Source organism: Falco biarmicus, chromosome 10, assembly GCF_023638135.1.
Source record: "Falco biarmicus isolate bFalBia1 chromosome 10, bFalBia1.pri, whole genome shotgun sequence".
Classification (NCBI taxonomy): Eukaryota; Metazoa; Chordata; class Aves; order Falconiformes; family Falconidae; genus Falco; species Falco biarmicus.
Genome location: NC_079297.1, coordinates 14,323,558 through 14,337,051, shown reverse-complemented (window position 1 = coordinate 14,337,051; position 13,494 = coordinate 14,323,558). Strand labels below are relative to the sequence as shown.

At 46.3% G+C, this 13,494-nt stretch overlaps 1 protein-coding gene across 1 annotated transcript in view; it reads right to left on the bottom strand.

The window, feature by feature from the left end:
- Nucleotides 1–13,494, bottom strand: part of COL20A1 (collagen type XX alpha 1 chain) — a 52,853-nt gene that overhangs the window by 8,145 nt on the left and 31,214 nt on the right. Inside the window, 10 exon segments of the mRNA XM_056355043.1 lie at nt 322–375; nt 895–990; nt 1,970–2,023; nt 4,411–4,497; nt 5,209–5,286; nt 7,288–7,446; nt 8,212–8,321; nt 8,703–8,845; nt 10,565–10,703; nt 12,634–12,672. Of these exon segments, the coding sequence (XP_056211018.1) occupies nt 322–375; nt 895–990; nt 1,970–2,023; nt 4,411–4,497; nt 5,209–5,286; nt 7,288–7,446; nt 8,212–8,321; nt 8,703–8,845; nt 10,565–10,703; nt 12,634–12,672 (959 nt within the window).

Genomic DNA, 13,494 nt, shown 5'->3' with positions numbered 1-13,494 from the left:
GTTGGTATCTGATTGTCATTGCCCTAATTCATCTTGTAACGGGGGACTTCAGAAAAAGATGGAAGAGGAAACAGTTATTCGTTAAACAGAGCAATCGCTGTTATCCCACTTTTAATTCCATTATATCTAGCTTCCAGATAGGTCTTTCTTGCACCAACTGACTCAGTTTCCCTGGGGAAAGTGAGGACACTCCAAAACAGAAGGCAGTTTCCAAGTAGGCAACAGTAATAACTCTATGGCTTTTCAGTCTCACTCAAAGCAGTTACTGGGAAAAATGGGCAAGTATCTTCAACAACTAGAAGGAACGGTGTCTACCAGTACCTGCATGCCAGGACTTCCAGTGTCTCCTTTCTCTCCTTTAATTCCCGGTGGTCCCTTGGATTAGAACAGAAGCACAGTTAGGCACACCGCAGCACCCTTTAAGGCAAACAACATCCTCCTGCTCCACATCCACGTCCTAGGTTGTTGCTGCTCTCTGCAGTGCTACAAGGTAATTTACAGCCATGTACAGCATGTGCATGGGGATTCTGCCATCCCAGGCGTGCACGCAGCAGCCTCCACCTCTGCTCCTTGCCAAGCAATGACGATCATTGCAAAGAAAAATGCTTGAATACTCCACTGGGCTGTTTTCATTAAAGGCTCATTAGGGAGAGTCTGGACAAAAGCAGTCTTTTGCCAGAATGACTAAATGCATGGGTTTGTCAGCATGAAGGAAAAAAAAAAAAAAAAAAAAGACCATCTCTCCCTAGTGCAGCTGTCCAGCTGTTAGCAAGGATGATGTAAACACATAGATACGTTTTGGGGGCTTTATTGAGACACTCACTTCTGAGACATGTTCTAACTGCAAAGAGCAAGTGACAGAAAAAAAAAAAGGCAGTGGAAGAGATCACATACCACAGGACCCTGAACCGTGATTCCTTGGGAACCTGGAGAGCCTTGCTGGCCACTAGGACCCTCTGGCCCTACTTGTCCAGGTGGGCCTGGTTCACCCTAAAGCCAAAGACAAGAAATCAAACATAAGGAAAGAAAGCAATTAGCCCCTGCTCTCCACATGGGCTGCACTGCATGACCCGGGTCAGCACGAACCATCTGCAGGATTCAGGATGACATCATCCAGGGCAGTGAGGGGGTCTTTAGTAACCTCAGCTGCCTTTGCCTTTTAGGTCTGTTTTGGTGCATCTTGTACAGGAGAAGACAGCAAAGCTGCAGAAGGTGCTTTGCAAAGCACAATTCACCTTCCCAAGCAGCAGGGCATTCCCATTATTCAAGGTGGCCAGAGAGCAAAAGGGAATGTTCCTTTTAACCCACAGCTGAGATCTGCGTCCATTCTCATTCCTTCCCTAGCATCTTCCCCCTGTAACCATGCTGCTTTCCCAGATGTTATCCCAAAGAAGGGGACCAATGGGCTGGTCTGGCTCTGCCCTGTGTTGATCAGACGCTTGCACCAGGGCTTGCTACAGACCAGGGTTTGGGGATCCATACCCGGCCATTCCTCATGCTCACCTCAGGACTGCTCCTGAAGGTTTTGCGTGGTTCTTGCTCTGCTTCACTCCTCACTCTGCTCTGCCCCAGAGCAGCACCAATCTGTCTGGTTTGGAGGCTTGGCAGCCACAATCACAGAACAGCACAAAGACTGACCATTTTCCAGCAAGGCTGCTTTCAGAGAACATTGCTGACCACGTACATGGCATTAATTCAGTGTAATCAGGCTCATCATCTCAATTTCCAAAGCCCAACTGAGCATTTAATTAATGATAAGTGAACCCATCCTCCTCAATGCATCAGTCCTTAAAGCTCTGTTCGGGCTCTGCTTGGCACAGTGAGACAGTCCCCAGCCTAAGGAGTCCAGCCCAGACCAGGAATGAACACATCCAGCTGCGCTAGCAGAGGAGTCTGCACTCCTGCATCGTAACTCTGGCGCAGCTTGAAGCAAACAAAGCCAGAGGTAGTGCTGAGTGTCAGGACTCACCTTGGGTCCTGGCTCCCCCTGCTCCCCTTGTGGTCCTCTTCTCCCAGGGCTGCCCTGCCAGTAGGACACAAAGCTGCCATTAGGAATGTTGTCACCTTTATTGCAGTGTAACCAGGAGCCTAGGAGACAGAAGCTGGTGCACTTGGCTATGCACAGGGAATCACAGAACCATGGAATGGTTTGGGTTGGAAGGGACCTTAGAAATCATCATGCTCCACAGGCAGGGACCCCTCCCACCAGCCCAGGTTGTCCCCAGCCCCATCCAGCCTGGCCCTGAACCCTGCCAGGGACGGGGCACCCCCAGCTGCTCTGGGCAGCCTGTGCCAGCACCTCGCTGCCCTCACCACCAGTGAAGAAGTGACACACGTTTCCTGTGCCAGAGAGCTCGCAGCAAATGGAGACAAGAAGAAAATGAATCAAGTCACCCAGCAAATGTAGAAAAGAGAAGGGAGGAACAGCACAGCCCCTCCGTGACGGGCAGTGGGTGCACTGCACTCGCCCCCAGCAGGGAAAGCTGCAGTTTCAACCTCCTCCCTCCAACTCCCGCAGAGAATCCATGCCGAGACACATCACGTGTGAGCCTGGGAAGACATTTGAGAAGAAAAAGGAGTGGTGCTCCCATCCACAGCCCTTTGGGACTACGCTGGCTTTTATGCTCTTGTCCCAAGAGAACAAACCCGTGCTGAGGTGGGGGACAGCCACCAGCTCTGGGGACACCTGGCTTAGCTCTGCGTCTGCAGAACTGCTGGGTGGAGAGAAGAAACCAGTCTTCTGGCATGAACCAATATCATGTGATCTTAATCTGGAAGCTGCTATTTTTGAATCTAAAAAACACGATGGGTTTGAATTAAAAGGCACAGGAAGGCAGCTTGGGGAAAGGTGCATTCAGAAATGCCCAGAAGCTCATTTCAGAAGTCAGCTGGACCTGGTAAAAAACACTCATTAAGGGCAGTGATAAATACAAGGTGGGACGTAGCCCTGCTAACTGGAGTTTTAAAAATAGCAATGAGTGCTCCTGTGACTGCAGCAAATTATCAAGGGTTTAGTGGCATGAGGGTAAGGTTATGTGTCAAAACCGTAATTTCTCTAATGCGTAAGAGAGTCCTGCTTTTTTTAAAGACTTATACTGCAGCGATGTTTAAACCACGGGGCAATGCAAGCTGGTAATTATGCACTTAGGATATTGAAGCAAACCGTGATAGCGGAGTGTGCTGTTAATTAAACTTCCACCAGAATGAGCACATAATTACTCGGCAATGAAGCACTGTTCCTTGCAAAGCGTGGAACTGAATTCACGGTTAAACCACAGTAATGCAAGAGGTGATCTGAAACCTGTGCACTTGAGAAAGGAGGCCAATGTTTACTAAATGGTTATTTTCCAGGAGAAAAGCTCCCGGAGTTGTTGAAATGGAGTGCTCTGGACACGCTGTCAGGCTTCAGCTGCCTTGTGCAAATAAAATGTTTTTCCCCAAAACTTTCAAAAAGCAAACTTTTTTGATAACTGCTTCCTAGTGTTTGATTGGAATATTTTCTCCTGCAATTTAAGCCCACGGTGACTCTCCTGTGTCCATGATGGATAGCGCAAAATATTGCATTTGCCTTTTATCCCTGAGCATGTTACATACTTAATGACTGTTATCACTTGCCCCTCTTTTTCTTCAGGGTTTTCTTGCAGGGCACATTCACTGTAAAGGGAGAAAGCTTTGTGGACAGACAGGATTGCAGTGTCTCCCCTTTCTCTTTTCACTGCCATCTCCCCACCCCCCTTCCAACAGTTAGAAGGCTCCTACCTAACACAGAAACCAGATAGGAAGGTTTTGTGGTGGGTTGGTTTTGGTGGTTTTTGTTGTTGTTTTTTTTTCATTTACAAAGAATTTCAGAGCCTCCAATCCATGAAATCTCTGCAGGCACCAAGGGTGACCTGTCCTCCTCTCCTAAGAGGATTAATGTGGCACCAGGAACTGCTCAGCCTGTTCCCAGCTGCAGCTGTTGCGTTGCCACCTCGCCATCTCCCCATTTCATCAGCATCTGAAATCTGAAGGGCACCTCTCAGCCTCGCCCTGCGCGAGGAGGCATCTAGGACAAGAGCAAACGGCCTCCAGTTGCGCCAGGGGAGGTTTAGGTCAGATATTAGGGAAAATTCCTTCCCCAGAGGGTGGCCCAGCACTGGGACAGGCTGCCCAGGGAGAGGTGGAGTCACCAGCCCTGGGGGGGTTAAAGGACACGTAGATGTGGCGCTCAGGGACGTGGGTTAGTGGTGGGCTTGGCGGCACTGGGTTAACGGTTGGGCTCGGTGATCTTAAGGGTCTTTTCCAGCCTAAATGGTTCTCTGATTCTAAAATTTTGTGGAACCCCAGGAGCATTATCCTCATGCCTACCATGCCCAAACAACATGAATCAACACCCGTGCATGCAACATGCTGCGTGGAAGGTGAACTCACAGGGGGCCCTGGAGGTCCTGGCAAGCCCGGGCGGCCAGACGTACAAGAGCAGGCGGGAGCTAAGCTAGGGCAGGTGTCCTCATCCCTCTGAAACAAAAACAAGCCCAAGTGGCATGAGCAGCTGCGTAGCAAGAACAGGATGGATCAGAGGTAACATTTTCAGTGTTTCAAAATTCAGCCTTTCAGTTGGAGAAAAGCAGAATTTTTCTCTACTCCACTGAGAGAATTTTGTGAGCAATTCTTTTATTTTTCTGTTTAATATACAATTAATAAATTATATATATATTATTATACCTAAATATATAATGAGTACACATATATAAATATAGATATATAAATATAAATAAAATATAATTAATAAATAACGAGTTTAGACAAAAAATATATGAACCAGTCCTGCCTAAAATTTATATAACACATACTGGAGGATAATTTTCTCCTTGTTAAGTATTTGTACACCTCACAAAGCAAGTTTCTGTGTTGAGAAGAAAAGGAAAGGAAGAGCAGGGGGATGTTGTGACTCAGCACAGGGCTGAGGTGGCAGCAAAGCCGTAGGACTGTCAGAGCTGCTGTTACAGATGAGAATATACACTGCACCGGGGTTTGGAGTTCTGTTTTCTTTTGAAGCAAACACAGTTTTGTTCACTTCACCAAGAAACACACAGATGTTAATCCCAAGAGAAAAGAAAAAAAGAATGGTTTCCCTCTTGAGTCTTTGCAGTGTCATGTCAGTGCCATGGACTTGTTCCATCACCCCCAAATTCATGTCAGTTAGCAGAGTGGTCCCTCGTGTCTTACCAGTGCAGGGAGATCACAGCATCTGTCTTCCTCTGCCCCCACGCTGCTGCAAGTGATCTGCAAAGACTGCAGCTGGAACTGGGTGAAAAAGAGAGTTTGACAAGAAAGTAGCAGCGGCATGCACAGTCCATCACCAAATCTCAGGACATTCAAGTGCTAAAAATAATCTTCAGTGATAATTTAACAGGACTCTTCCATGTGATCCCAGCTATAAGTGTGCCCAAAAAAGCCACAATATGAAAGGTACCCCTGGCTACAGGGTGTTTTACAAGCCCTCAGGTCTCTGTGTCTCGCTAAGCAAGTCAGCCAGCAGCTTCACAGTAGCAAAAGCCAAGTCTGTGGTGCACTCACAATCCTGCAGCAGCAGGCAGGTTCTCAAGTAACGGGGCTCCAGCATCACCAAAATGTGAAAGCAAACTTTGCTTTGCTGCCCTTAGGGGCATGGACACAACAGTAAATGTGCCAGCAGCATTTCCCAGGACAGATGTGATCCCCTCCCAAGAAACCCCAACCTGTCTCTCACCACATCCCTCAACTGCCACATGCGCCCATTCTGATTGACAAAGGAGCACACGCTGCACAAAGCCAAACCAAAATTATGAGGCAGATTTTTTTTTTATTTCTTTGACACCATTTCTCATCTTTTTTCCTTCCTCTCCATGCATTTAACAACAAGCAAGCTGTACGGTCCAGGCAGTGTGGCAAGCAGCATACAGGTATAGATGAGCCCCATAGATCAAGCGGCATTTAAAGATATCTTAAATTAAATAAGGTTCCATCATAACCAGTACTGAGACACTCTGCCTTCTCAAGGGCAGCAGAGCCATGGAAGACATGAAACTTTTCTGGGCTTGAAAGGCAGTGGGAGCAGGGATGGCGCAAAGCTGTTCATTATTTAGCTCGCTCTGTCTAGCTAAGCTGCTAGCAGGGAGGGTTTGGGGGGGACAAGGAAAGCACAGATTCCTGCCTTGTTGCCCCAGGCTTGCGATCAAATTAACACAGAATTTATTCAGGAAATAAGTGAATACTGCTCGAATACCACTGTCTCCTGGTTTGCTACACAGCTGACCTCATATCTTACAGACAATTCCAGTGTTCACTTTTTTCCCAGTATATCTCAGATCTCTGCTTCTCTCTTTGCAGCTGGGAAGGCATATGGGACAAACTGTTTTTACTGTGCTGCTTTGAGGCAAGGGAAGTCATAAATCAACTGATGCACTGCTTTCCCCTGGGCTTCTTGATCTAAAAGCAAAGCCAAGGAGTAAAAGCTTCACATAAGTCGTGAAGGATTTTCTACAGTCCCACTGGCACATTGCGAGTAATGAACTTACCCCTTATTCTGCAGGTATTTAACACTTGTTTTAGGGACTAAGTACAGCAACAGAATGCCAGGCAATGCCATACTTGGGTGGCTTTGCCCTTTGGACCATGCACCGGGCTGTCACAGGGCATGACACCAAGCCCATGCTTCCCCTTACTCCTCTTTTTGCAGGGAGTGGGCTCCTGTGATGCACTAATACCCCCAGGCTGGCACCGAGTGTTTGGGTTCCTTGGGTTTTTTTCAAGTAGCAGCTGATGAAGAGCCTCTATAGTAAAGATTATTTCCCTGTCATTTGCATGCAGATAGGCAATCCCAAACAGGCTGGAGATGGAGGCGCATCCAGCTCTGCTTTCAGTCTCTGGCATTTCCCGATATCACTGGGTGGGGGCTGCTGTGCACAACCTTCCCTTGCAGAAGCAAGGAACCCTTCTGTCTGCTTCAGCATCTTAGCGCAGGATCTGTGCTCCCCTGGTCCCCAGACGATGCAGCCAGCTGAAGGCACCTCCAGAACATGCTCACGCTGCTGCCTCTGATCACAGACCTCAAACAGAGGTAGGAAGCGAGGGGGAGAAACAGCATGCTAGGAAAGCTCATTAAAATCATGGAGATCAGTGGAATCAGGGCACGGTTGTGCGTCACAGCAGCATTTGGAGGAATTCAGAGTCAGAAGGGTGTGAGATGGCACTCCTCTCCATCTGCCCACCCAAGCCAGCTCCAAATTTAAGCCCCCCTCCACTCCCCAGCCACTGGGGACTCACCGATGCAGACCCGCTCCTGGGTCCTCTGGTCCTCGTCACCTTTCCCAGCATGATGAAGCCAGCGGTAGAGATGCTGCCGACAGTGTTGATAGGTTTCTCTGCTATTTTCTTACAGTCCAGATAGAGTTTGATCTTGAAGTGGCTCACAGCCACGTGCACCTGGGCGGCAGGTGGAAAGAGGTGGGTTGGAGCTCCGCGACGAGATGAGGGAGTCTTTTAAAGACAGTAATGCCTTCTGCCCAATTCCCAGACTGCTGGTGTTACTGGCGGGGTGTTTTTAGGGAGCAAATGGATCAAGGGGGGCTCAGGAATAAGTTTCAGTATGTGCTGTGTCTGCTGTGCAACACTGCACTTTTCCCTGATGTTGCCCTCACCTCTCCTTGGGAGAAGCCTTTCTGGAGTTGTAGTATTTAATAATTCAGTTTTCAGATCTAGCTAAATAATGAAACTGCCTGCAGATGCCTGATGCTCATTTGGGTGGGATATCTTTGCTCTGAGGACATAGGTGGCCAAAACCCCACCCTGTTATGAGCAATAAGGTGGCTTTCTCACAAGGCTAGATTTTATTATTCCTTCTTTCCAGCACTAACTGGTCACCAAAATCCCAAATTCTAAAAAAAAAAAATGTTTAATTTTTCAGGTTTTCCTGGTTATCAAGACCTAAAAAAACCCCTCAGTTTTGGAGTTTTGGGAGGGAAAGGGAAGCAATCAACATACGGAAATCATATTCTGAACATGGGATGAACCTTAATTCTTCACAATTATAAACTTCAGCATATCAAATAGGTTTGCCAGTTTCCTAGCAATCTGGATGCAAAGCATTTGTATAATTACTCCTCACTCTGAGCAAAACACATCAATGGCATAATATTCTCAGACTGGAGTGAGATAGTGAGCCATGTTTCTCCCTCTCTTGATAAGGACCTTATGGAAGCTCCCATAGAATATCTTCTTCACTTCCTGCTGGTCAAAGAAGACTTCCTGCAAATCAGCCTTGTAGTCATGATTGAAATAGGTCAAGGATTTCTTACTGGCTACAGGGAAAATAGGACAAATAACAGCTTAGAATTAAAAGAGGAATTGATTTCACCCACGTATGAACAATAGTAAATAAATAGGTTTAAACATGGTGAAAGACTTTATATGTTATAATGAAATCCTTCTAAAGAATGGGAACGAAAAAGAATATGTAAAAGTACTGAATATGTTACAAATAGAGTAAAAATAAAAGTACCCCTTTTAATTGCACCAGACGGTATTTAAAATGCAAGGTTGGCAGCAAAACAAAGCTTCCCGAAAAACTGCTGCTGTGTAACAAAAACATTAGAACTTGCCAAGTGAATGCCGAAAGGAGTTCTGCTGCTCACACAAACATGAAAATATGTTAATACAATGTCTTCAACAAGAAACCTTACGGTCAAGGTTAACGCCAAGGAGAGGCTGGAAGTCCTCATCTGTTATTTGCCACACAGCGAAGGGCTCCTTGGGGGTCTCGGGCAGGAGGCGCAGGAGGATGCTGATGGTGTGTTCAGGTGGGATTGCAAAGAGGTGGACGTCACTGCAATGAGATAAGCCAAGCAAGGGTCAGAAGCTTAAAGCAGCGAGAGCCAGCAAGCAAAATCCTACAGAGAGGGCTCATCCATCTTGTTTCTTGGGCAGGGTGGCCTGGAAAAGCTTCACCCCCAGGAGCTGAACAGGATATGCCAGGAGACAGCCTGACCCCTATTCTGTGCACCCACCTCAGGCTGTTGAAGCCTGTGCTGAGTGACGAGCCCTCAAGGGCCTTGCCCTCATGCTGGGGGGGATACCCAGGTGGAGCAGCTGGTGTCAGTCCATCACTGCCAGAGCTGCCTTGGGGAAAGCCAAGACACAGTGGGTGCAGCCTCGATGCTTTTCAAAACAGCCCAGTGTAGCTTACAAAACATCCCTGCCAGGCTCCAAAACACTGCCCCAGGTCTCCTCTTCAAGAAGGAGGAATAATTCTCCTGTATTCATGGGGTAAATCTTTAAGCCTTGGCAGACATCAGTGTACGTGCCCTTCAGGAATAAGCTCAGAGCCCACAGAAAGCCCCCTCTGGGTCCCTGCATCCCAGCTGCAAAACCTGGGCTGAGCGCTGGAACTCGTGACTGTGCAGCGATGCCGGTCAGCAGCTGCTGGCACAACCCTGCTCCCTCCGCAGCCGCTGCCAGACCCATCAAAGCACCCTGGGTAGGAGCAGCAGCGAGAGGAGACAAGGCAATGAGGAAGGTCAAATTGGTTATGCCTGAAATACATTTGTAATCTGAAACAGGACACATTTGCATGGGCGTATACACAACTCATCAAGCGTCTTTTCAGGACTGATTCATAAATAATGCCAGGTTCTTCTTTCTCTCTCTGTTTCTGAAGGAGTAATGTCCTTGGAAAGGCATATATAGAAGCTGAACAAAAGGATTTGCCCATAATTTTCTGAGTATTTAGACCAAAGGGTTCTCTGAATCTCTCCCACTCTGTTTACTCTTAAGAAGATTTGCTTCTTTAACTAAGATTAAACTGAGCCAGTGCCTCAGTAATTAGGCTTTAAACAAAGTAGCACTGAATGTCAGGAGTCAGATCATTCCTGATTTATCATTGTAAAAAATGAATGAGGTCATGGGAGCTGCCTGGCCCGCCTGGGACCCTGCTGAGAAGCTTCGTGTTCAGTGAAACAGGGTCAAGTCACAGCCCAGAGCTACTGGTTATGCCCTCTCATCAATACAGACCAAGCTGCAGAGAGCAGGTCTGTCTCCACACCAGAGATGTTGGGAGAAGGGATTGAGGATGAAAATATGACCTCAAACTGCCATCACTGAAGTGTATGTGGTTGTGGATGGAATGCCTAAAGAATGGTGCAGCGTCTATACCTGACATGATCCTTATGCCCATCACAGCAACTAAAACTGCTGGAAAAAGTGACTTGGTAAAAAGGAAAAACCTCGCTGTGAAAATGTGGGGCTGTGCAAAAGATATAATGAATAACCCTACTGTGTCGCCTTAACTTCTGTGTGGCACGTTACAATTCCTCTTGAGGAAAGTCAGAGGTTCATTTCTTAATATATTAAGGAAAAACTCTCTGGCGTTCTTTTCAGTCTAGTACGGTCTGATTTAGCTCATCAACTTTATCATTTCATTTTGAAGTTGCCAGTGGGGCTGCACCATTCATCCACAGATCAGTGATACTCCTCTGCTGTGAGCATAGCTAATGTGTGCACATGAGACGGACCATGGAGATGACACCGGTCACAGCTCCACTCCCACCTAGTCCTCTGGGTGAGCTGAGTGTCTCGGAACAGGGTGAAGGTACGGGAACCACTGAATATGAAGGGCTCCATGGCTACGCCTTTAATGGAGGCATATTCCTTCTCTACCAAGCCAAAAATCTCCATCATATCAAATCCTGGAGCAGACAAAGAAAAAGAGAAAAATAAGTGTTTAGAAATGAGAAGTGTGATTGAAGAACAGGTAGAATTAGCCTCTAGCTAGCATGGAGAAGGCAATAGGAGAAAGCGCCAGAGCAACACGGCACCATCAAGGCTGTGCAAACCCACTAGAAACCTGGAGTGTGCTCCACAAGTGGCAGCCAAGGAAAACAGTTCATGCCTGCACCCTGCATACACCTTCGCTGTAATCCTCTCCTCTTGGAGAAGAACAGACTAAAGATGGAGACTTTCACAACTGTGTTTTCAAACGTTCAGAATGAAAAAACAAATGTGAAAGAAGTTACTCCAATAATTTCGCCTTTTCAACCAGATGCAAATCTTCACAAGACATGGAGCCAGTCCAGTAATTACTAGGAGGGAGAAAAAATTACTTCTGCTCTGAAATGCCTTATATGTAAGAGTCAGAAAAATTAGGAAAGAACTTTAAAATATAAGCATTTCTATTTCTCTCTGTTTTCACAAGACACCCAGGGGTCACCTGCCTTATGCGGTCTGCAGAGATTCTCCCCTGACATCTCTGACATCGCCTGCTTGGTTCATGCAGCTTCATCTCACTCTCCCCGCTCACCATTAAAGCTCCAAGTCATTTTCTCATTTCATTTTTCTGTTCAGTATGACAAGATCTTGCAACTAGGATTCTTTTTTTAGTTAATCTGAATTTGCAGCAGGCTGGGATGAAGGCAATAGCTCATTTTTTAGCAGATGGAAAGGCTACAATTTTATTTCAACAGGGTGCTTTCAGTCTGGATTCCCTCACCTATTCACCATTTACAATTTTCTGCAGTTTCTTGGCTTGAGTTTTTATTTTGCCTGGGGGTTGATCTGGGGTGTTAGGGTTTTTTGTTGGGGTTTTTTTTTTTTTCCCCAGTTTCAACAGTACTAGGGAGTTTGCCAAAAGAAATGACCTATTTGAGAACCATTTATCTGTTGTGGAGCTTCTGGCACTGGAACTTTCTTTAGAACATGCAGGAAATATTGTATCGTAAAGACTGAGAATAAAGCTTGAGTCACAGTTATAACTATATTGTAATATAATTGTATTATTACCAGATTGGGCATCTGCCTTGTAAGGGTTTCAGTGAACTGCTAAGGCAATGGGCTACTCCTGCCACCTTTGTCAAGGAGAAGGAGAGGTCAGCATTTGTTGTGGCTGTATGATTTGATTGCTTTAGCTTCTGCATCCATGGACAGGGCAACGGCACAGAGAGCCAGGGGGATGCACATCCCACAGGCTGCGAGGTCTGGGGTGGGAGCTGAGGAAAGATGAAGTGACCAAACCATGGAGGAACGGCAGAGCTGAGAACTGAAGCCAGTTTCTCATTCTCACCCATATCACAGCGCTCTTTGGGAAGGAGATGGTAGCACTTTATAAGCAGAACTAATGGCTTTCAAAGTAACCCTAACAGCGTGAGCAGCTGTTAGGGCAGAGGCAAGAGAAACGGTAACCTGCTACCTTCTCAAAGCCCACACTGCGGGGAGCACCTTGGGTATCTGCACCTCCTCTAGAGGATGCTAAGGTGATCCTGGGGACAGACGGAGTTTTTCTTAAGGAGCCTATATGAGGTAGGAATTGAAATCCTCTTGAAATTCCACAGCTGTTTGAAGACAGCTTCCTTAAGACTGGTGAAAATCCCAGCGTTAAGCACTAACAGCTCAGAGCATGAGCTGGTGTGACAGCAGGGGCATACTGATTTGGTTAGTGCAGAATATCCTTCTGCTTGATAAAGGCTGTTTTCCTATTTCAGTTCTCAGACTTCTCCTCTTTCCCTTAAGACAGGAAAACCATTTCCCTCCTGCTCAGATCCTGCATATTTCTCAAAAGCCAAGACCAGGTAGTGTTTTCCCATTCACAGCTCAGCACCATGAGGGCTGGATACGGTACCATACCTCGTACGGAGCCTTTGGTAGAGCTGATGGTGGGGCAGGCTGTGAGAAGAAAATAAAAAACTGTTAGGGAAGAAAAGACAGTAGGGGATTATGGAAGCAAAATTAACAGAGCTCCTCTAAGCAGAGCAATGGAAAAACACAGCAAAACTTAAGAATATTCTACAGCTTAATTCATACCCTGGACTTTAACCTTGTTTTTATATATATGGAGAGAGAAAGAGAATTTATGTTCATGCAGACATAAAGGTTGTTTTTCAGCTTGCCCATTGCAAAACAAAAAATACCCTCTTTCATCATCAAGCATCTTCATGATCGCTTTCTTTTAACTAACTCACCTGGCACCTTACACTATGAAAATACAAAGGAGCGTCATGTTCTGCAAGTTTCTCTTTAAAAATGGACATCAAAACACAATTTTTTTTAAAAAAAAAAAACCAGTGCTTTTACTGCAACATGCACCTTAATGGTGTTGTAATTAAAGATAGATATCTGCAGTTCTGAATTTTGTACCTGAAACTCAAAGTGCACACAGCAAAAATATATATCTCAACCTGAGAGTCTGGCTTTTGAATTCTTTTGAACAAAAAGAGTTTTGGCAAAGTTTTGCAGTTTGCCTTTCAGAAATTCCCTTGATGAATCCTCTGAGATGCCACAGGGCAGAAAGAAAAACCAGAGGAGGAAAGGCTGGGATGTGAAGCTGGAACACAAGGCGCCATGGCTATAAGCACTCTCCATTTAAAAGGCTCAGGTAAGGGGGGTTTTAGAAAACAGCGCACAAACATCACTTTCAATTATCTGCTGCCATGTGTATCCCAGGCCATGGGTGCCAGATGGAGCCGGGACAAAGGGAATGCTTGACGC